General features: G+C 38.6%; 1 protein-coding gene across 5 annotated transcripts in view; it reads right to left on the reverse strand.

Annotated features, from left to right (window-relative positions):
- Positions 1-24,117, reverse strand: part of GAB3 (GRB2 associated binding protein 3) — a 77,306-nt gene that overhangs the window by 12,689 nt on the left and 40,500 nt on the right. Inside the window, exons 6-10 of one of the 5 annotated variants that reach the window (XM_043459537.1) lie at positions 12,660-12,707; positions 10,278-10,333; positions 9,535-9,787; positions 7,250-7,331; positions 5,729-5,831 (exon numbers count right to left, since the gene is read on the reverse strand). In XM_043459537.1, coding sequence (XP_043315472.1) covers positions 5,729-5,831; positions 7,250-7,331; positions 9,535-9,787; positions 10,278-10,333; positions 12,660-12,707 — 542 coding nt within the window. The remainder of the gene's footprint in view (positions 1-5,728; positions 5,832-7,249; positions 7,332-9,534; positions 9,788-10,277; positions 10,334-12,659; positions 12,708-24,117) is intronic. The other 4 variants (XM_043459532.1, XM_043459535.1, XM_043459534.1 and 1 more) reach the window with 4 other exon arrangements.

The following is a 24,117-nucleotide window of genomic DNA, read 5'->3' on the forward strand; positions in this document are numbered from 1 at the left end:
AATATTACTCAGCCATTAAAAAGAATTCATTTGAATCAGTTCTAATGAGATGGATGAAACTGGAGCCCATTATACAGAGTGAAGTAAGCCAGAAAGATAAAGACCATTACAGCATACTAACGCGTATATATGGAATTTAGAAAGATGGTAATGATAACCCTATATGCAAAACAGAAAAAGAGACACAGATGTACAGAACAGACTTTTGGACTCTGTGGGAGAAGGCGAGGGTGGGATGTTTCAAGAGAACAGCATCGAAACATGTATATTATCAAGGGTGAAACAGATCACCAGCCCAGGTTGGATGCATGAGACAAGTGCTTGGGCCTGGTGCACTGGGAAGACCCAGAGGGATCAGGTAGAGAGGGAAGTGGGAGGGGGGATAGGGATGGGGAATACATGTAAATCCATGGCTGATTCATGTCAATGTATGACAAAAACTACTACAATATTGTAAAGTAATTAGCCTCCAACTAATAAAAATAAATGAAAAAAAAAAGAATCCACCTGCCAATGCAGGAGACATAGGTTCAATTCTTGGTCTGGGAAGATTCCACATGCCACAGGGCAACTAAAGCCCATGTGCCAAAACTACTGAACCCGTGCTCTAGAGACCATAAGCCACAACTACTGAGCCCACGTACTGCAACTACTGAAGCCCATGCACCTAGAGCCTGTGCTCCACAACAAGAGAAGCCACTGCAACAAGCAGCCCACACACTGCAACTAGAGAAATCCCACACGCAGCAACAAAGACTCAGTACAGCCATAATATAAATTAATTAATTTAAAAAACACACAAAAAACATTTACAATAGCTCCAAAAATAAAACACTTAGGTAAAGGTATAATAAATTACACGTAAGATCTATATGTTATAAATCACAAAATTCTGAGGAAAAAAAATAAGACATCTGAATAAACAGAGAGATGTATTACATACAAACTGAAAGATTCAGCATAATAAAGATGCTGATTCTCTCCAAATTTATTCATAGATTTAGCACAATTTCAATCAAAAAATCTCATCAGGATATTTTTGTAGGTAAAGAAAAGTTCATTCAAAATCTTATATATGGATAGACAAAGGAAGTAAAATAACAGAATTTAAAAAAAAAAGAATGAGGTTGAAGGAAATATACTTCCCATTAGCAAACTGAATTCAACAATACATTACAAAGACCATACATCATGATCAAGTGGGATTTATCCGAGGAACACAAGGATGGTTCGATATCTGATATACCACATTAACTAACTGAGGAATAAAAACTATATGATCATCTTAATAGAGGCAGAAAAAGCATTTGACAAAATTCAACACTAATTTATGATACAAACTCTTAACAAAGTGAGTACCGAATGAATATATCTTAACATAATAGAAGCCATGTATAACAAGCCTGTAGCTAACATCATACTCAACACTGAAAATCTGAAAACTTTTCCACTAAGATTAGGAACAAGACAAGGATGTTTACTCTTGTCACTTTTACTCAATGTAGTATTGGAAGTCCTAGTCCCAGCAATCAGATAAAAAATATATAAACAAAAGAAATTAAAACTGGAAAGGAAAGAGTAAAACTGTCACCGTTTGCAGATGACATAATACTATATATAGAAAATCTTAATCATACTATCAAAAAACCATTAGAACTCATCAATGAATTTAGGCAAGCTGTAAGATGCAAAATTAACATACAGATCTGTTGCAGTTCTATACACTAACAAGAAACTGTCTTAAAAGAAACTAAGAAAGCAATGCCATTTACAATTTCATCCAAAATAATAAGATATTTAGGAATAAATCTAATTAAAGAGATTCACAAACCATACTCAGGAGACTATAAGACCCTGATGAAAGAAACTGAAGATGAGACAAATAGATGGAAAGATATCCTGAGCTCATGGATTGGAAGAATTAATATTGTAAAAATGTCCACACTCCTCAAGGCATTCTATATATTCAATGCAATTCCTATCAAAATACCAATAGCATTTTTCACAGAACTGGAACAAAAACACTAAAATTTGTATGGAACCATAAAGGACCCAGAATACACAAAAACATCTTGAGAAAGAGAAACAAGAACAAAGCTGGAAGAATCACACTCTCTGACTTCAAACTATAATACAGAGTTAAAATAATCAAAGTAGCATGGTACTGGCACAAAAACAGACACATAGATCAATGGAACAGAATAAAGAAAAATAAACTCATACTTATATGGTCAATTAATCTATGTAAAAGGAGGCAAGAATATACTACCAGGGGGAAAACAGCTTCTTCAATAAATGGTGTTGTGAAAACAGGACAGTTCCATTCAGTTCAGTCGCTGTGCTGTGTTCGACTCCTTGCGACCCCATGGACTGAAGCACGCCAGACTTCCCTGTCCATCACCAACTCCCAGAGCTTGCTCAAACACATGTCCATCGAGTCAGTGATGCCATCCAACCATCTGGGCAGCTACATGCAAAAGAATCAAACTGGAATATTTTCTCGCACCATATATAAAAATGAAACCAAAATGGATGAAAGACAAATCTGAAAGATTTGAAGATCTGAAACCATAAAACTCCAAGAAGAAAACACACAGACTAACTCTTTGACATGGGTCTTAAAAATATTTTTTGGTTATGTTTCCTCAGGCAAGGGAAACAAACAAATACACACACAAAAAGGAACCACATCAAACTAAAAAGCTTTTGCCTAGCAAAGGAAACTATGCATAAAACAAAAAGGCAGCCTACTGAATGGGAGAAGATATTTTCAAGTGATACATCTAATAAGAGGTTCATGTCCAAAATATACAAATAACACATACAACTCAGCATCAAAACAAAACAAAAACAAAATAAGCTGATTAAAAAATAGAAGACATGAATAGACATTTTCCCAAAGACATACAGGTTTCTAACAGACAGATGAAATGATGCTCAACCTCACTAATCATCAAGGAAATGCAAATCAAAACCACAATAAAACATCACCTCACACATGTTAGAATGAAAGTGAAAGTCACTCCGTCGTGTCTGACTCTTTGCAACCCCATGGAATTCTCTAGGCCAGAATACTGGAGTGGGCAGCCCTTCCCTTCTCCAGGGGATCTTCCCAACCCAGGGATTGAACCCAAGTATCCTGCACTGCAGACGGATTCTTTACCAGCTGAGCCACCAGGGAAGCCCAGGAATACTGGAGTGGGTAGCCTATCCCTTCTCCAGTAGATCTTCCTGACCCAGGAGTCAAACCAGAGTCTCCTGCATTGCAGGTGGATTCTTTACCAACTGAGCTATCAGGGAAGCCCTGCTAGAATGGCTATGTTAGAATGTCAGAATGACTAAGATGATAGAATGGCTATCATCAAAAAGAACTCAAATAACAAATGTTGGTGAGGGTGTGGAGAAAAGAGAACCTTTGTACACTGTCCATGGGAATGTAAATTGGTACATCCACTGTGGAAAACAATATGGAGGTTCCTCAAAAATTAAAAATATGATTCACCAATTTCACTTCTGAGTATTTGCCCCCAATACAAAAACACTAATTCAAAAAGATATATACAGTCCCATGTTCATTGCAGCACTATTTACAATAGCCAAAATATGGAAGCAATTTCAGTGTCCAACAATAGATGAATGGATAAAGATGTTTTATATATATATATATATATAACATATATATATGTGAAACATATATATATATAAAACATATATATGTGAAACACATATACAACATATATATATGCACATATACACATGCACATACATATACATGCACAATGGAATACTACCCAGCAAAAGGAAGCAATGTTGCCGTTATGACACCATGGGTGGATCTAGAGGGCGTTATGCTAAATGAAATAAGTCAGACAGAGAAAGACATATACCATATGATCTTACATAGATGTGAAATCAAAAAATAAACACAAACAGACTCAAAGACCCAGAGGACAAATGAGTAGTTGCCAGAAGGGAGGCAGATGAGGGGTAGGTGGAATAGGTGAAGGAGATTTGAAGGTATACACCTCCATTATATAGTAAGTAATCCATGGGAATGTAATCTACAGCACAAGCAACAGGATCAACAATATTGTAGTACCTTGTAGAGGTCCATATGGTTACTAGACTTATCATGGGGATCACTTCATTCATGTATGCAAATGTCAGTCATTATGTAGTACATCTGAGACTAATATAATGCTGTGTATCAACTACATTTCATTAGAAAATAAAGTCACTAAAGAAGAATACAGGACTTTTATAAAACAAAACTTCTTTTTCAGACGCTAGCCTAAATTTTTACAGTCAGGTAAGAACTTGTCCTTAAAGAGAAGAAATTATGCATATGATTATGTACAAAATCAAAATTGAATTATATTAGTTCAGTCTACCAAATGGATTGTTTTTTGGAACAAGTGAAATATTGTAAATCAATGGCATTTGAAAATATTGTATTACTGCAGTTAAAACACACAGTGGAAAGAGATGGGATAGTCTTTAAACACATTTCTGTGATGAGTTCCTCAGTTACCTTCCTTCAGCCAGCTTTCTGGGCTCTTAAGCTACTGAGTCATATCGCTTAATAATGTACAGAGACAGTAATCAACCAATGATTATAAATAGGCAAGAAACCAATCCTGAACAATGTTGTTAACGAGACACTGGGCTTTCTCACAACATGAAAGATCAGAAATAACTGCTAGTGTCTGGAATGACTCGGCATTTGCTTCCGTGAGGTTATAGATTCACTTCCCTTTTCTGTTCTCTGGAGACAAAGCACAGCTGGTCAGTATCTTTTATAAGAGTGTTTTCTTCTAGAAGTTTCCCAAGGGCCATTACTAAGTGTGAAAAATATTGGGAATACCACAGCAGACTGGATATGAGTCACTTTCCACCTGCATATGATTAAGGGGACTCACAGCACAGTCCATTAAATAGAGGCAAAATGTAGCACTTAATTGCTGCTTCACTGGACATGACTGTTTTGAGAACTTTAAATGCCTTTTACTGTCATGCATAGGAAGGCAGGCAAAGTTGTCTGCTCAAAAGCATATAGTCACAGTGCCTTGAACATTGTCTAAATTTCACAGTTCAAAAAGAAATTCTCTCAAGAGTTCCCTAGATTTTAAGCTCACAGAATGGTGAGAGTTCTGGCTAAAGGGCCTGATACTTGCCAGAGGTACTAAAAGGCCCTCTTTGTCCTCAGTAACCCACTGGCAACAGAATCAAAGGAAAGAGAATGGAAGGGAAACAGAGGGCAAGAAGGAGATACCAGGACTCTAGAACCATAGATGGTTAATCAGAGGATAAACATGCCAGGTCTTTGTGAACTCACGTTTACAGAAAGGCTCCACAAGAAATCTCCAGAAACTAATACCCACCCATGAGCTGGGACACGAGGCCACCCTCCCAACAGGACTCTTAGTGATGCATCTTTGGTAAAGGTGCAGAGGAAGTCAGAGTAGGGCTACCAGGGGGTTTGGTGGAAGGGAGCATCCAGTGTCAGAGTTTTCCCAGCTAAATGGTACAAGGAGCTGAATGCTGCAGGAAAGAAAACCAAATTCATGTCAATTTGTTCCCAGTCTGGAAAACATGGTAACCTGGCATTACAATTAAGTAATAGTTTTAAGATTTCATGGCACTTTCTGAGCAATATGTTTCCTTTACAGTGAACCCGTAAGAATATAGACTGGGGTGAATAAGAAAAATGTGAAAAATAGAGGATTACCATTTGGATGTAGCTTTTTTCCTCTTCTCTGGAAACAGAATTGGCAAAAAATCTTGCAGAATTAATACCATTTCTTTCTGGAGATAGAAAACTGGTTCGATTGCTAGGAACAAAAATATAGATGAGGTCAAAGCAGTGTCTTACAGCTGGTCTGAAAGCCAGCCAAGAACTGACACAGCCCCTGTGAGGTTTCACCCTCCCCTTCCAGATGCAACTTCCTTCCGGCCAAAGCAACTCCTGAAGTGACAGAGACTACCCCGCAACTCCTGTCCCACTATGGGGAAGATGGTTCCCACTTCTCAAAGGTTATTCTTTTTGCAGGCCCTCCATGTGCCACAGCTCATGAGCTTTCTAGAAAGAGACCAATGCATCACATCACTGAGAGAAAAGCAAAACAGAAATGCTCCTTTGAGGCTCTCATTTCATTCCTCTGAGAAGATGAGACCAAGACCACAAATCCACTTTCATCCTACTCCCAAGTCAGAAGCACAAGCTGAGGCTCTGCATTCCTGTCTGGAATGTGACCCATTACAGTCATCATGTGCTGTGGTATTTAGGGTGAACCAGCAGTAATCTGCCTGCAGTGCGGGAGGCCTGGGTTCAACCCTTGAGTCGGGAAGATCCCCTGGAGGTGGGCAAAGAACCCACTTCAGTATTCATGCCTAGAGAATCCCATGGACAGAGGAGCCTGGTGGGCCACTGTTGCAATGAGTTGGACATGACTGAGCATTTAAAACAGCGGTAAAGAACCCGCCTGCAGTGCAGGAGCCGCAAGAGACATGGGTTCCATCCCTGGGTCGGGAAGAGCCTCTGGAGAAGGAAATGGCAATGCAGTCCAGTATTCTTGCCTGGACAATCCTATAGACAGAGGAACCAAGTGGGCTATAGTCCCATGGGATCGCATAGAGTTGGCCATGACTGAGTGACTAAACCAGCAAGAAACTACCAGGCCAAGCTCAGGACTCTGAAGCTCCAGCTTCTACAAGGAGAGACGAGAGAGTGCAGACACATTTGAGGGCTCGTTTACCGAGAGAACTCCCTTCACAAAGTTGAGCTTTTAGAAGCCATGCCAGCAGTGCCAGCCCTGCTCAGCAGGCCAGAGCTGCATCCACTGTAGCTGGGGCAAAACAATTCCCTCTCCCAACAAATGTGAATTGGAGGTTGAAAAAGAACCTCTCTCTGTTGGTACTAGAAACTGTAGCAGGTAAATACAGATCTACAGGATGGCTACTTTAGGCTGTGAGGATTGTGCAACAGAAAAAAAGAGTTCTTGAAAGAAAGAGGAATGAGCAAATGTGAAGAGAGAAGCACACATTAGAGACAGTTCCCAGCAATACTCTCGTTCTTGATTCCATTGCACTGGGAGATTCAGTTACTGTCATTCTTTGGTGACCTACAAAACACTTCCGGTTCAGGATAATAAATCTTATTCCTCCCTTGTCTTAAGCTCTTTCACCACAGAGGTCTGACTAAGGCTGAGAGGGCGCCAGATGAGGCCCCTGGGAGCAATCAAAGACTCACCAAGGCGCAGTGTGGGTCCTGGTTAGACACGTGTGCTCCCGGATCGTGGAGAGGTTTTTCAGGTCCAGGGTGGGTGGCCGTGCTACAAGATAACACAGAACATCCAATATAAGTTCTCAGGGTTTCAAGGCCAGAATCTTCAGACTGTAAAACTATGACAATTCCACTCACTGAGCACATCAAGCCCACATTTACTCACAAGCAGCGCTAATGATGAGTGCCCATTTTGCTGTCCTACTGTTTCCTGCCTCAGCAGAAGCAGAGGGGACAAGTACTGAGCCAGTGGTCACATCAGCAGCTGGGGTTATATCCCATCACTACACATTTATTGAGAACTCATCGTAAGTCAGGCCTGGTTCTGGGTGTCAGATGAAGGTCTCTGATCTCATGCCATTCTGTTGCCCGTCTCACCTTTGACCCCTCTCATCACAGACACAGGTGATCACCCAAGTTCTAATCATCCCCTCCTCTCCAGGCCACTGTCTACTTTGTGGTCCTTCTGTGTAGAACAATCTTCCCCATGTCTCTGCTTGGTTATAGTCATCTTCACATCTCAGCTCAACATCCCCTGCTCACAAAGGCCTTCATAGGCTCTCATGAGTTCATGTGCTTACTGTTCATGGCACCAACCTGTCTGTGATGACGCCAACATTACTGAGTTGGGCCTAGACTGACTGCACTCTGGGAGGACAGGGTTTTTTTCCTGGTTTGTTCACTGCAGTAGCCTTTGCATCTAAAGAAGCACCTAGTGCCTGACCCTCACCCCACCTCAGCAATCCACCTTGCTGAATCGGTCATGCACATATTCCCCTATTACTGCCTTGACCAGCTTGTTTTTCTAGCTCTTTCCTCCACACTGGTAGATAGTGTTTAACTCCTTCCATATTACCAGTGGCATTCCTGCTGTTCAGTCAGCCAAGCAGCCACGTGTGTCAGAATCACCCCCTCCTGGCCCAGGTGTTCACCTTCCCAGCCACCCAGTGAATCCCCAACCCTGTGTCTGTCCATAATCTCTGCACCTTCCTCCATCACCAGGTCTTTCAGACTGGTGATGTCCAAAATGGTAGCCACTAGCCACACGTGACTCTTGAAATGTAAGTGCATTGAAATTAAATCAAATCTTAAAATTCACTTCTTCAGTTGCACTAGCCACATTTCACATGTTTAACAGCCCCACTTTCTTCATTACAGAAACTTCTGTTGCACAGGATTACTACAGAAAAGTAATCAAGCAAAACAATAAGATATACTGCAAAGTTACAGGCGCCTGTGAAATGGTTTCTCACCAGAATGAATTGTTATTTCCTCTAAACCTCATGAGACAGGGCCTGTTCTCCTATTTAGTACCTATTGCATAATTCTTCTTCCAGGTGGTTTTGACATATCTTTCTCCCCCTCAACCTGGGGAACCCTGCTTGTTTCATCATCTCTGTCTCCCCCTAGTGCTAGGCAAACACACAGGAAATGGGATTTGACTCAAAGCAAAGAGGGCGAGGCTGGAGCAGAGCAGGCATAAGCGAGATGCTTAGTTACAGCTCTGAGAGTGGCCACGTGAAGTAGTAGTTTTTCCAAAGAGCAAAGATGGGTGGCGGTGGAGCCGATGGGGTGTCAGGAGTCATGGTCGCAGTACCAAGTATTTCCTCAGAATCACCCAGCCCTACTGGGCAGGCAACGGTGAGTGAGAATGAAGTTAGCAAGTTACTCTGACCTACTTTTGCTCGAACTCTCTTTGCCTTCCTCCCTGCCTGTTCCTGCCACTCAGCAGATGGGAGGAACTGCCTGGAGCTCTGTGCCCACAGGAGCCACACTTGTCACCTCCACATCCTCCATGTTCTCCCTCCCCACAAAGACACATCTGCAGCTGGGCACACACAGGGCACTGAACCATGGGGCCTGTGACTGGGTCTGCATTAAGGAATCAGTGTCAAAGGGCATTCTTGGCTGCCTTACATAACGGGGATGGTATGACTACATTTAAGTGCTGTTTAAACAAAGAGAGACCAAGGGGATCCATTCACACCCACCTCACTCGTTTCTGGGACTTTGTTAGGGAAGCAGCCAAAGATGAGCCCGCTGGAGTGGATTTGGCTTTGGAGACCACATTTGCCATGACTGCAAGTCTCCGGGTTCCTGTTACCCTGATGATCTGGAGCAACAGTGCTCCCCATCCCTTCCCACTGGATCCCAGCTACGTCTTTCTCCAAGGCCCCTGGGGTGGTGGGTTTCTGTAGTGCTTCCTTCACAGAGGGGCTTAGGAGGGAAGCTTTTCCACACGGTTATCACACCTTGCTCCCCCATCCCACACAGGAGTGGCTTACTCTTCCTCTGAGGCTTGAGATCTCTGTTCACGGGGGGAGGCTCCAGGTCTAAAGGGAGCTCAGGCAAAGGGCTGGAGATGCTCCCTGAATTCATTGGGATGTAATCGTCAGAGCTGTCATGGGATCCGAGAGCAAAGGCGGCAGTCTGGGGACTCATGGGCACGTAGCTGTCCTCAGTGCTGGTGGAAGTCGGCGGGGACATTGGGAAGAACCTGCATGGCTGCAAGGGAATGAAAACCAGTTGGAAAGCACAGAATAGCATGGAAACTGCTTCCAGTGGACACAACTTGGCTGCATTTTGGATTTCAGTTGCAAATTATCTAGGAATAACTCTGAACTTCCTTAGGAAAGTCAGACAGCCTCTAACTCAAGCTCTGCCTCTGGACTTATCATGGGAGGTAGGTGATGACTCGCCTAGGACTCAGCTGGAAGACAGAGGTCAATGAAATGTATGTAAATACTTTAAGAATCATGGGATGACTTCAATAGCTACCTCAGGTCTGAGATGTGTGTAGACCATTAGAACCGGTAAGGCCCTTATAGAGCACGAAGTCCAGTAGTTCCCAGATAAGTTCAAGCTTTAATGGGAGACTGGAAGGGTCCTTGGAGATTCAGAGTGCTGAATCTCAAAAGATATCAAGGGAACATATACAGGGTAGACTATGTTTTGGTAAAAATTAAGGCTTAAAAAACTCAAGTACCAAACTTACCAAATTTAAACTTAGCCTCTTGTCTCGGTGTCTTAAAGATTGGCCTTCGACATCTGCTGCAAGAAACAAGCCAGGTGGTGAAAACGAAGGGCACCAGTTGAAACTAAGCTCAGGGCCCTGTGCTCAGCTCCAGAGGGAGAGAGGCTTGCTACTCAGTCTAGCTGGTCAGCCAGAACATTCCCCCACAGGTGGAAAGCTGACCAGATTTTGAAGAGGTTTCTGTATGATGCTTCAGTTCTGTGAATTGGGGTGAGTCATGGGAAGCAATTAAGAAATGCTTGCGGCATTTGTCACAGGAATTTTCTGCACTTAGAAATGGCAGAAACAGAGCTGGAGGTTTGAGGAGAGGAGAGGAGGCATGAAATAGCCCTTGCAAAGAACAGGAGAATGGGGTGAACAAAGGAGCTATAGCCTTGCAGAGCGTCAACACGAATTAGTGACTATGAATTTCTACAGAGTCAGCACTTCAGTACAGATCTGAAGAGAGAGGAGAGCTGGATGAATCTAAGATTAGACATTTTTGAGGTGGATGTGACCCATATAGAGTGTGATGTAAAAATTCAGAATAATTGTTGAATTAAAATAGATATCCAGAAGGTAGCAAGATATATGTGTGCAGAGTCAAATGAGACTTGCTTAGAGATAGAGTCAAAACCTAAGAGTAGAGGAGATAATCTAGAGGTTTTAAACATTGAGACAAGTTTAAGTATAAAATCCTGGAGACTCTGGGCTTCCCTGGTGGCTCAGAGGTAAAGAATCCGACTGCCAATGCAGGAAATATGGGTTCAATCCCTGACCTGGGAAGATCCCACATGCTGTGGGCAGCTAGAGTCTGTGCACCAGTACTAGTGAGCCTGTGCTTTAGATCCTGGGAGCCGCAACTACCAAAGTTCAAGTGTCTTAGAACCTGTGCTTCGCAACAATAGAAGCCACCACAATGAGAAGCCAGCACACCCCAGCTAGAGAGTAGCCCCTGCTCACTGCAACTAGAGAAGGTGCACAAAGCAATGAAGACTCAGCACAGCCATAAATAAATAAATTAATAAAATTATTTTTAAAAATCCTAGAGATTCTCACTACTCAAAGAGCAGGAAGATGAGGACTGGCTCATGTTGAGAAAGAGTAGTTGGAGAGGAAGGAGGAAAGCCAGGGGCTAGGACCACGAGAGCCCACAGGAGGAGATGGAGGCTGCTGGCAGTGAGCATTGCTGGGAAGGGCCCTCAGCATGTGGGACTGGAGCAAAATGTCTCCCTAGAACCTGGAGATGTGAAAAGCCAGGCTGCCTTTGAGAAATTAACTGTAGTCAACATCATCTTCAAGCGAGAGAATAACTCCCAACTTAGAAAGATGTGATGAAGACTAGAGATTGATTAAGAATGTCTTTAAAAAAAATGTCTTTTATATATACACAGATATGTGTGTCTGTCTATGTTTATATTTCTTGAAGGGGGAAGAAGTACTGGTTAAAAGATGCTCTGGAGTCACGCTGGTTTTAAATCCCTAATCTGCCACTTATTAGCTCTGTGACACTGGACAAGTTACTTTCTCTGTGTCTCAGTTTCCTAATCTGTAAAGTGAGACCAAAAATAGAATCTATTTCACAGGACTTCTGGAAAGATTAGATGTGTTAGTGCATTCAGAGGACTTAGAATAGTGCTTGGAACACGAAGTATTTAATTAAATCCTACCAATTATTATGGACATTGTTAATAAAGAATGTGGTGATCCAGTGGTTAAGATTCTGTGCTCCTAATACAGGGTACAGGTTCAATCCCTGATCAGGGAACTAGATCCCACATGCCACAAAGAGTGGCCCAAAAAAATTTAGAATGTGGGACTTGCATATGTGTACACAGTCCCTAACTTCCTCTCTATTACAAAATTCCTATTGAAATCACCAAATAACACAATTACAGAGAAACCCCTGCATCAACATCAGCTAGTTTAAGGGATTTGCAAGAGAGGAAAGACAGGATTTGAGAGTGGATGCACATTCCTATGAAACAGATATCTGTCACATTCACCCTTTTTCATATTATTCCCTTGCCCCGACCTGCTCTACTAATCTCCTTGACCCTGTTCTACTTTTTCTCTTTCCAAAGTACTATCACCTTCTAATGAATCAAATAGTTTTGTTTTACCCAGCCTTACTGAGAATGTGTGTATATGTCTGTAAAAACACTGTGTAAATTAAAGGTGTACAATATGCTGATTTGTCATACATATATTGCAAAATAATTACCACCATAGCATTAGGTAACACCTCCATATCATCACATAACTACCATTTCTCTTTTTCTTCCAGTTTCATTGAGATGTAATTGACACACAGCACTGTGTAAGTTTTGGGCTTCCCTGGTGGCTCAGTGGTAGAGAACCCACCTGCCAATGCAGAGGATGCATGTTCGATCCCTGGGTCAGGAAGATGCCCTGGAAAAGGAAATAGCAACTCACTCCAGTATTCTTCCTTGGAAATCCCATGGACAGAGAAGCCTGGCAGTCTACAGTCCATGGGGTTGCAAAGTGTCTGCCACGACTGAAGTGACATAGCATAGCATTAATATTAGATATCAAAAGTTTATTTCCAACATTTTGCTTTAAAATAAAGGAGAGAAATGGGTGGAAATGGGGGGAAATGAAATAAGAATTGATTAACAATACTCAAGAAATTAGAGAAAACCATCTCAGAAATGAAGCCTAAGTTACAAAATTCCAAGGGAAGAAGATATTCAACTGAAAATGCAATAGGTGGAATTGAAGAAAGGCCAGAAAACAACTAAGAGAATAAAAAACAAAGTTAAAAAGAATCACAGAAAAAGAGATTGAAATAGAAGATAGGCAATGAAGATGCAATATATGTATTGTTAGTTCCCCCCAAAGAAAAACAAAACAATAGTATATTACTAATATTGAAATCATAATCCAAGAAAAGTTTCACAAATAAAGTAACACTTGAATCTACATATTGAAAGGCCCATCAAGTAACTGGAATAAATAGTCAATTCTACCCAGAATGTAAAATCTATTAAAACAGCTATATCAATCAAAATGACAAAATGAAAACAAGTGAATTAAATACCCAGTTCAAAGCTAGAAAAGGAACAATAGAGAAAACCAAAAGAAATTATAAGTAAAGATAAAGGCAAAAACTAATAAAGTCCAGAGGAAGTGGATTTACTTTTTTAAAAATAAAAATCTTGGTTTCCTGGGGAAAAAATTTAACCTGAGGGAAACCCACAAGTCAATGTAATCAATAAAGGAGGGGGCACAAACATACAAAATAAGAACTGATAGAGAGAAAGTAATCATTGAAACAGAGGAGATTTTTTTAAAGAGACACTTCTGCATTCCTCTACACAAATAAACTTTAGGGTTAGACTACTACAATATTGTAAAGTAATTAGCCTCCAACTAATAAAAATAAATGAAAAAGAAAACCAATAAACTTTAAAATCTAGATGAAATGGATAATTTCTAGAGAAATACACTATACCAAAATTGACACAAAAGGGGATAGAAATCTTACACATTTAAATTTCCATAGAATAAAACAGATAAAGTTACCTCCCAAAACCACCTCCCAAAAGTGAAGTCATTCAGTCGTGTCCAACTCTTTGCGACCCCATGGACTGTAGCCTGCCAGGCTCCTCTATCCACGGGATTCTCCAGGCAAGAATACTGGAGTGGATTGTCATTTCCTTCTCCAGGGGATCTTCCAAACCCAGAGATTGAACCTGAGTCTCCTGCATTGCAGGCAGACTCTTTATCATCTGAGCCAGGGAACCTTCCCAAAATCACCTCCCAAAACTACCTCTCAAAACCACTGAGATCAGATGGTTCCAACAGACAGTTTTACCAAATCTTCAAACACCAGGCAGTCTCAATGCTTCAAAAATTTGTTAGAGAGTTTAGAAAACCAAGGACTATTTCTAATTCTTTTCATGAAGCAAGTATAACTTTGGAAGCTAAACCTGATAAAGATAAAATATATCAGAAAAGTATAAACTAATATCACTTATGATCATTAACACAAAAATCCTAAAATATTAGCAAGCATCATGCCCTCTTTGAACTATTACTATAAAACATCTCACTATCCTCTCCAAGTTGGGACACATTGTTTTGAGGGCATTAGCCTGCTCTGGACTCCTTTAGCCTAGCAAAGCAATAAAGTTTCTTTTTTCTACTTCACCACTATCCCCAAATATTAGAAAACAGAAGAAAGTGGTATTACTAGAATGGCTGAATGAAGAGCTCAGAAAAGCCATTCCCCCAAAAGCAATGATAAAACTGTACAAAATTACTTTTGTACAAAACTATAAGGGGACTTTGAAAATTTACCAAAAGCATACAACAAAACTATTGCATATTGTATTTGGAAGCTTTTATTGAAAAAAAAAAAAAAACAAAACTACTGAATATCACATAAGAACAGTGAGAATTTGCGGCATTTTAGTTTGGGGTGCTCCCATAACCCTCAGCAGCTCACTCAGCAGTAGTTCTACCAAGGCAAGGCAAGTCATGAAAACTGGCAGCTTTTTTTGCCAAAGGGGTCTCATTTGATTTGGATCAAAGCATATAAAAAACTCCATTCCTCTATGTACTATCAAAAGCATACCAACATTCACTTTATAGGGGTTCAAAAAATTGTATTCACAGAACTTATGGTTGAAAACTTTCTACAAGGAAACAGACATCCAGAGACAGGAAGCACAGAGGGTCCCTAAAAAAGATGAACCCAAACAGACTTACAAGGCATATCATAATTAAAATGGCAAAAGTTAAAGATAAAGAGAGAATTCTAAAGAGTCATTTACAAGGAAATCCCCATAAGGCTATCAGCTGATTTCTCTGAAGAAACTTTTTAGGCCAGAAGAGAGTGGCATGATAGATTCAAAGGCTCGAAAGGGAAAAACCTGTGACCTAGGATAACCTACCCAGCAAGATTACCATTTAGAATCAAAAGAGATATAAAGAGATTCTCAAACAAGCAAAAACTAGAAGAGTTCATCAATACTAAACCTACCTTAAAAGAAATGTTAGATCTTCTCTAAGCAGAAAAGAAGGAAATAATATTTAAGAAAAGGAAAATCCCACTAGGAGAGCCAAATATATAGCAATGACTGAGGAAAAACCACTTAAATAGCCAATACAAAGATTAAAATACAATAAATCATAAAATCAACTATAACTACAATAAAGAATTAAGGGACAGACATGAAGATGTAAAATATGACATCAAAAACACAAAATGTGAGGGAGGAGAGTAAAAAATATAGATTTTTTAAGAGTTTGTTTGAACTTAAATGACTGTCAGTTTCAAACAAGAAGATATAGGTCAACATATATGAAAACAATGGTAACCACAAACCAAAAAACTACAATAGATACACAAAGACTAAAAAGAAAGTAACACAAACATAATACTAAAGAAAATCATCAAACCACAAGGGAAGACAGAAAGAATAAATGAACAGAGAATAATAATAACTATTATTAAAATGAAAATAAGGACATATCTATCAATAATTACTTTAAATGTCAATGGGCTAAATGCTAAAATCAAAAGACGTAGTCTGGCTGATCAGATCAAAAACAAGATTCTTCAATATGTTGCCTACAAGACACTCACATCAGGGCTAATGACACATAGAAGCTGAATGTAAAGGGATGGAGAAAATATTTCATGCAAACAGAAATGACAAAAAACTGGAAGTATCAATACTCATATCAGACAAAACAGACTTTAAAACAAAAGCTATAACAAAAGACAAAGAAGGACACTATATAATGATAAAGAGATCAATAAGAAGAAGAGGATATTACACTCATTAACAAATATGCACCCAACACAGGAGCACCTAAATACATAAAGCAAATACTAACAAACTTAAAGGAAGAAATTGACAATAACACAATAATATTAGGGGACTTTTACACCCCACTGACATCAATGGACAGATCATCCAGACAGAAAATCAGTAAGGCAACAGTGGTCTTAAATGACACAATAGACTGGTTGAACTTAATAGATATCTTCAGGACATTCAATCAAAAAACAGAATACATATTCTTTCCAAGTTCACAAGGAATGTTCTCCAGAATAAATTACATGCTAGGCCACAGAAAAAGTCTCAACAAATTTTAGAGGATAGAAATTATATCAAGTATTTTTCCAACCACAACAGTATGAAATGAGAAATCAATTCTAGAAAGAAAAGTAGGAATAGCACACGTGTGGAGATTAAGCAATATGCTAATAAAAAAAGCAATGGGTCAATGAATAAGTCAAAGAGGAAATCAGAAAATAGCTTGAGACAAGTTAAAATGGAAACACAACAGTCCAAAATCTATGTAATACTGCAAAAGCAGTTCTATGAGTAAAGTTTACAGTAACACAGGGCTTCCTCAAGAAATAAGAAAAATCTCAAATAAACCAATTAACCTACCATCTAAAACTGGAAGGATGCCCATTCTTGACACTTCTATTTAACACAGCATTGGCAGTCCTAGCCACAGTAAACAAACAAGAAAAATAAATCAGAAGCAACCAAATCGGAAAGGAAAAAGTAAAACTGTTAGTATTTGCTGATGACATGATACTTTATATAAAAACCCTGAAGTGTCCACAAAAAAAATTATTAGAACTAATAAATGAATTCAAGTTTCAGGATACAAGATTAATAGACAGAAACCTGTCATAGTTCTATACACTAATAATGAAGTCTCAGAAAGAGAAAGCAAGAAAATAATCCCATTTGAAATCACATCAAAAATAAAATACCCAAGAATAAACTTGACCGAGGAGGTAAAAGACCTATACTCTGAAAATTATACAACATTGAGGAGGGAAACTGAAGATAATACAAAATAATGAGAAGATACCCTGTGCTCCTGGATTGGAAAAATTAACATTGTTAAAGTGTCCATATGAAACAAAGCAATCTACAGATTTAATGCAATCCCTATCAAAATAATACTCACAGAAGAATAAATAATCTTAAAATTCATATGGAACCAAAAAGATCCAGAACTGCTAAAGCAATCTTGAGAGAAAAAAAAAAAAAAGCTAGAGGTAAAACCTATCCAGACTCACAAAAACAGATACATAGATCAGTGGGAGAGAATAGAAGGCCCACACACCTATGATCCATTAATCTATGACAAAGGAGGCAAGAATATACAATGCAGAAAAGACAGTCCCTCCAACAGGTGATGCTCAGAAACCTGGACAGCTACATGTAAAATAATGAAACTAGAACACTTCTTAACACCATATACAAAAATAAACTCAAAATGGATTAAAGATCTAACTACAAGACCTGAAACCATAAAAGTCCTAAAAGAGAACATAGGCAGAACACTCTTTGACATGATTGTAGCAATATTTTTTGAATCTATCTCCACTTTATGGCAAACAGAAGGGGGAAAAAGTGGAAAAAGTGACAGATTTTACTTTCTTGGGCTCCAAAATCACCGTGGATGATGATTGCAGCCATGATGTTAAAAGACTCTGGCTCCTTGGAAGGAAAGTTATGACAAAACTAGACAGTGTATTAAAGAAGCAGACACATCACTTAGCCAACAAAGGTCTGTATAGTCAAAGCTATGGTTTTTCCAGTAGTCATGTATGGATGTGAGAGTTGGACGTTAAATAAGGCTGACTGCCAAAGCATTGATGCTTTCAAATTGTGGTGCTGGAGAAGACTCTTGAGAGTCCTTTGGACAGCAAGGAGATCAAACCAGTCAATCCTAAAGGAAATCAATCCTGAATATTCATTGGAAGGACTGATGCTGAAGCTGAAGCTCCAACAGTTTGGCCACCTGACTCACTGGAAAAGACCCTGATGCTGGGAAAGATTGAAAGCAAAAGGAGAAGCGGTGGCAGAGGATGATATGGTTATATAGTGTCACTGACTCAATGAACACGACTTTGAGCAAACCCCAGGAGATAGTGGAATGCAGGGGAGCCTGGCATGCTTCAGTCCATAGGGTCACATAGTCAAACACGATTTAGCAACAGAACAACAACAGTAAGCAAACAAAAGAAATAAAACCAAAACAAACAACTAGGACCTAATTACACTTAAAAGTTTTTGAACAGCAAAGGACACCACCAACAAAACAAAAAAACAACCAATGAATGAGAGAAAATATTTGCAAATGATATGACCAACAAGATTTTAATATTCAAAATATATAAACAGCTCATAAAACTCAATATCAAAAAAAAAAATAGTACATGATTTGAAAATGGGCAAGAGAGAGGAACTGTGGCTCCTGAGGCATGCTGGATGCAGAGAAACTGAAGATGTAGTCGACCAGATTTCGGAAATAACTATGACAGGAGGTCTGAAAAACAAAGAGGTTGTTTTCATCTCATCAGTCCTATATGAAGAGATCAAGCCCTGAGCTTTTGGAATGGGAGTACTGACTCCAAGACCCTAGACTACCAGAGAATTAACCCAAGGAAGCATCAAATAGTGAGAACTCACACAAAGGAAACCACTTCAATACAAGGCCCAGCATCACCCAACCACCAGTAGCACCCTGCGCAGGACGCCCCATCTAAACAACAAACAAAACAAAAATACAAACCCAATCATCAGCAAACAAGATTACCACCTCACTCAGCCTTGCCCATCAGAGGTAAAAAAAAAAGACTCAGCACAAATCTCACCCTATATGAAGCTTACACAAACCACTGGACCAACCTTAGGAGGGCAGAAACCAAAAGGAAGAAAGAATTCAACCTTGAAGCCTGGGAAAAAGAGACCTCAAACATAACAAGTTAAAAAAATAAAAAATAAAATAAAAAATAATGAAAAGACAGAGAAATACTACACAAATGAAGGAACAAACTAGAAACACAGAAGTCCAAATAAATGAACAAGAAGTAGGCAAACTACCTGAAAAAGAATTCAGAATAATGATAGTAAAGGTGATCAAAAACCTTGAAAACAAAATGGAGAGAATGCAATAATCAACTAACAAACACCTAGAAGAATTAAAAAATAAACATACAGAAACAAACAACACAATTACTGAAATTAAAAATACTCTAGAAGGAATTAATAGCAGAATATCTGAAACAGAAGAAGGAATCAGTGAGCTGGAAGTTAAAATGGTGGAAATAATTTCTGAAGAGCAGAATAAAGTAAAAAGAATGAAGAGAACTGAGGATACTCTCAGAGACCTCTGGGACAATATCAAATGCACAAACATTTGAATTAGAGGGATCCCAGAAGAAGAAGAGAAAAAGAAAGGATATGAGACAATTTTTGAAGAGATTATAGTTGAAAATTTCCCCAACATGGAAAAGGAAATAGTCAAGAGGTGCAAAGAGTCCCATACAGGATAAACCCAAGGAGAAACACACCACGACACATACTAATCTAACAAAGACTAAAGACAAAGAAAGAATATTAAAAGCAGCAAGGGAGAAGCGACAAGTAACATACAAGGGAACCCCATAGGTTTAACAGCTGATCTTTCAGCAGAAACTCTGCAGGTCAGAAGGGAATGGCAGGATATATGTAAAGTACTAAAAGGGAAAAATCTACAACCAAGGTTACTGTACCCAAGGATCTCATTCAAAACTGATGGAGAAATAAAAAGCTTTCCAGACAAGCAAAAGTTAAGAGAATTCAGTACCACCAAATCAGCTTTACAACAAATGCTAAAGGGACTTATATAGTCAAGAAATACAAGAAAAAGATCTACAAAATCCACCCCAAACCATTAAGAAAATGGCAATAGGAACATATATATCAATAATTACTTTAAATGTAAATGGATTAAATGTTCCAACCAAAAAGACACAGACTGGCTGAATGGATACAAAAACAAGACCCATATATATGCTGTCTACTGCAATGTTGTGAAGTAATTAGCCTCCAACTAATAAAAATAAATGAAAAAAAAAAAAAAAGAAACCCACTTCAGACCTAAAGGCACATATAGACTGAAAGTGAGAGGATGGAAAAATATATTCCATGCAAATGGTAACCAAAAGAAAGCAGGAGGAGCAATCCTCATATCAGACAAAGTAGACCTTAAAATAAAGAAGATTGCAAGAAATAAGGAAGGACACTACATAATGATCAAGGGATCAATCCAAGAGGAAGACGTCACAATTGTAAATATCTATGCACCCAACATAGGAGCACCTCAATACATAAGACAAACACTAACAGACAAAAGGAGAAATTGACAGTAACACAATAATAGTAGGAGACCTTAACACCCCACTCACACCAGTGGACAGTTCATGAAAACAGAAAATTAAGAAGGAAACACAAGTCTTAAATCATACATTAGATGAGATGGATCTCATTGATATCTTCGGGACATTCCATCCAAATGCAGAAGAATACACTTTCTTCTCAAGTGCACATGGAACATTCTCCAGGATAGACCACATCTTGTGTCACAAATCAAAATTCAGTAAATTTAAGAAAACTGAAATCGTATCAAGCCTCTTCTCAGACCACAACACTATGGGACTACATATCAATTACAAGGAAAAAACTGTAAGAAATGCAAGCATATGGAGATTAACCAACATATTTCTATATAACCAACACGTTACAGAAGAAATCAAAAGGGAAATCAAAAAAATTTCTAGAAACAAATGACAATGAAAACATGACAACTCAAAACCTATGGGATGCAGCAAAAGCAGTTCTGAGAGGGAAGTTTATAGCAATACAATCATACCTCGAGAAACAAGAAAAACATCGAATAGACAACCTAAATTTACACCTAAAACAACTGGAAAAAGAAGAAAAATAGCCTCAAATTTAATAGAAGGAAAGAAATCATAAAGATCCAAGCAGAAATAAATGAAAAAGAAACAAACAATAGTAACAATTAATAAAACTAAAAGCTGGTTCTTCGAGAAGATGTTTATCTTTGTTTAAATTGACAAACCTTTAGCCATACTCATCAAGAAAAAAGGAGAGAAGAATCAAATCAACAAAATTAGAAATGCAAAAGAAGTTACAACAGATGATGTAGAAATACAAAGGATTATGAGACTATTATGAACAATAAAATGCAATATTATGGCAACAAAATGCGTAACCTGGAAGAAATGGACAGATTCTTAGAAAAGTTCAATCTCATAAGACTGAACCAGGAAGAAATAGAAATTATGAACAACCCAATTACAAGCACTGAAAGTGAAGCTGTGATCAAAATCTCCCAAAAAACAAAATCCCAGGATCAGATGGCTTCACAGGAGAATTCTATCAAACATTTAGAGAAGAGCTAATGCCTATCCTTCTCAAGCTCTTTCAAAAAATTCCAGAGGAAGGAACACTTCCAAACTCATTCTACAAGGCCACCATCACCCTGATACCAAAACAAGACAAAGATAACACAAAAAAATAAACCTACAGGCCAAAATCACTGATGACTGTAAATGCAAAAATCCTCAATAAAATTTTAGCAAACAGAATTCAGCAACACATTGAAAAGGTCATACACCATGATCAAGTTGGGTTTATTCCAGGGATGCAAGGATTCTTCAATAAATGCAAATTAAACAATGTGATACACCATATTAACAAATTGAAAGATAAAAACCATATGATAATCTCAATAGATGCACAAAAGGCCTTTGACAAAATTCAGCACCCATTTATGATTAAAACTCTTCAAAAAATAGGCATAGGAGGAACCTACCTCAACACAGTAAAGGCCATATATGATAAGTCTACAGCAAACATTCTCAATGGTGAAAAACTGAAAGCATTCCCCCTAAGATCAGGAACAAGACAAGGGTGTCCATTTTCACCACTATTATTCAACATAGTTCTGGAAGTCTTAGCTACAGCAATCAGAGAAGAAAAAGAAATAAAAGGAATCCAGATCAGAAAAGAAGTAAAGCTCTCACTGTTTGCTGATGACATGATATTGTACATAGAAAAGCCTAAAGACAGTATCAGAAAATTACTAGAGCTAATCAGTGAATTTAGCAAAGTAGCAGGATACAAAATCAATACACAGAAATCACTTGCATTTTATATACTAACAATGAAAAATCAGCAAGAGAAACTAAGGAATCAATCCCATTCACCATTGCAACAAAAAGAATTAAATACCTAGGAATAAACTTACCTCATGAGACAAAAGAATTAAACACAGAAAATTATAAGACACTAATGAAAGAAATCAAAGATGACATAAACAGATGGAGAGATATTCCATATTCTTGGGTAGGAAGAATTAATATCGTGAAAATGACTATACTACCAAACATAATCTACAGATTCAACTTGATCCCTATAAAATTACCAATGACATTTTCACACAACTAGAACAAAAAATTTCACAATTCATATGGAAACACAAAAGACCCTGAATAGCCAGAGCAGAGAGCAGTCTTGAGAAAGAAGAATGGAGATGGAGGAATCAATCTTCCTGACTTCAGATTATACTACAAAGCCACAGTCATCAAGACAGTATGGTACTGGCACAAAAACAGAAATATAGACCAACAGAACAGGATAGAAAGCCCAGAAATAAACCCATGTACCTATAGGTACCTTATTTTTGACAAGGAGGCAAGAATATACAATGGGACAAAGACAGCCTCTTCAATATATGGTTCTGGGAAAACTGGACAGCTACATGTAAAAGAATGAAATTAGAATGCTTCCTAACACCATACCAAAGATAAACTCAAAATGGATTAAAGACCTAAATGGAAGACCAGAAACTATAAAACTCTTAGAGGACATCATGGGCAGAACACTCGATGACATAAATCAAAGCAAGATCCTCTATGACCCACCTCCTAGAGTAATGGAAATAAAAACAAAAGTAAACAAGTGGGACCTGATTAATCTTAAAAGGTTTTGCACAGCAGAGGAAACACTAAGCAAGGTGAAAAGACAGCTCTCAGAATAGGAGAAAATAATAGCAAATGAACTGACAAAGGATTAATTTCCAAAATATACAAGTGGCTCATACAATTCAATACCAGAAAAACAAACAACCCAGTCAAAAAATGGGAAAAAGACCTAAACAGACATTTCTCCAAACAAGACATACAGATGGCTAACAAACATGAAAAGATGCTCAACATTGCTCATTATCTGAGAAATGCAAATCAAAACTACAATGAGATATCACCTCACACCAGTCAGCATGACCATCATCAAAAAGTCTGCAAACAATAAATGTTGGAGAGGGTGTGGAGAAAAGGGAACACTCTCGCACTGTTGGTGGGAATGTAAATTTATACAGCTACTATGGAAGACAGTATGGAGATTCCTTAAAAAACTAGGAATATAACCATCATATGATCCAGCAATCTCACTCTTAGGCATATACCCTGAGGAAACCAAAACTGAAAAAGACACATGTATCCCATTGTTCACTGCAGCACTATTTACAATAGCTAGAACATGGAAGGGACCGAGATGTCCACTGACACATGACTGGATAACAGATGAATGGATAAAGAATGCACTATTACACAGCCATAAAAAAGAACACATTTGAGTCAGTTCTTATGAGGTGTATGAACCTAGAGCCTATTATACAGAGTGAAGTAAGTCAGAAAGAGAAAGATAAATATCGTATTCTAACACATATATACAGAATCTAGAAAAATGGTACTGAAGAATATATTTACAGGGCAGCAATGGAGAAACAGACATAGACAACAGACTTATGGACATGGGGAGGGGGAGAAGAGGATGAGACGTATGGAAAGAGTAACATGGAAACTTACATTACCATATGCAAAATAGATAGCCAATGGGAGTTTGCCTTATGGCTCAGGAAACTCAAACAAGGGCTCTGTATCAATCTAGAGGGGTGGGATGGG

This window comes from Cervus canadensis, chromosome X (genome assembly GCF_019320065.1).
Source record: "Cervus canadensis isolate Bull #8, Minnesota chromosome X, ASM1932006v1, whole genome shotgun sequence".
NCBI lineage: Eukaryota > Metazoa > Chordata > Mammalia > Artiodactyla > Cervidae > Cervus > Cervus canadensis.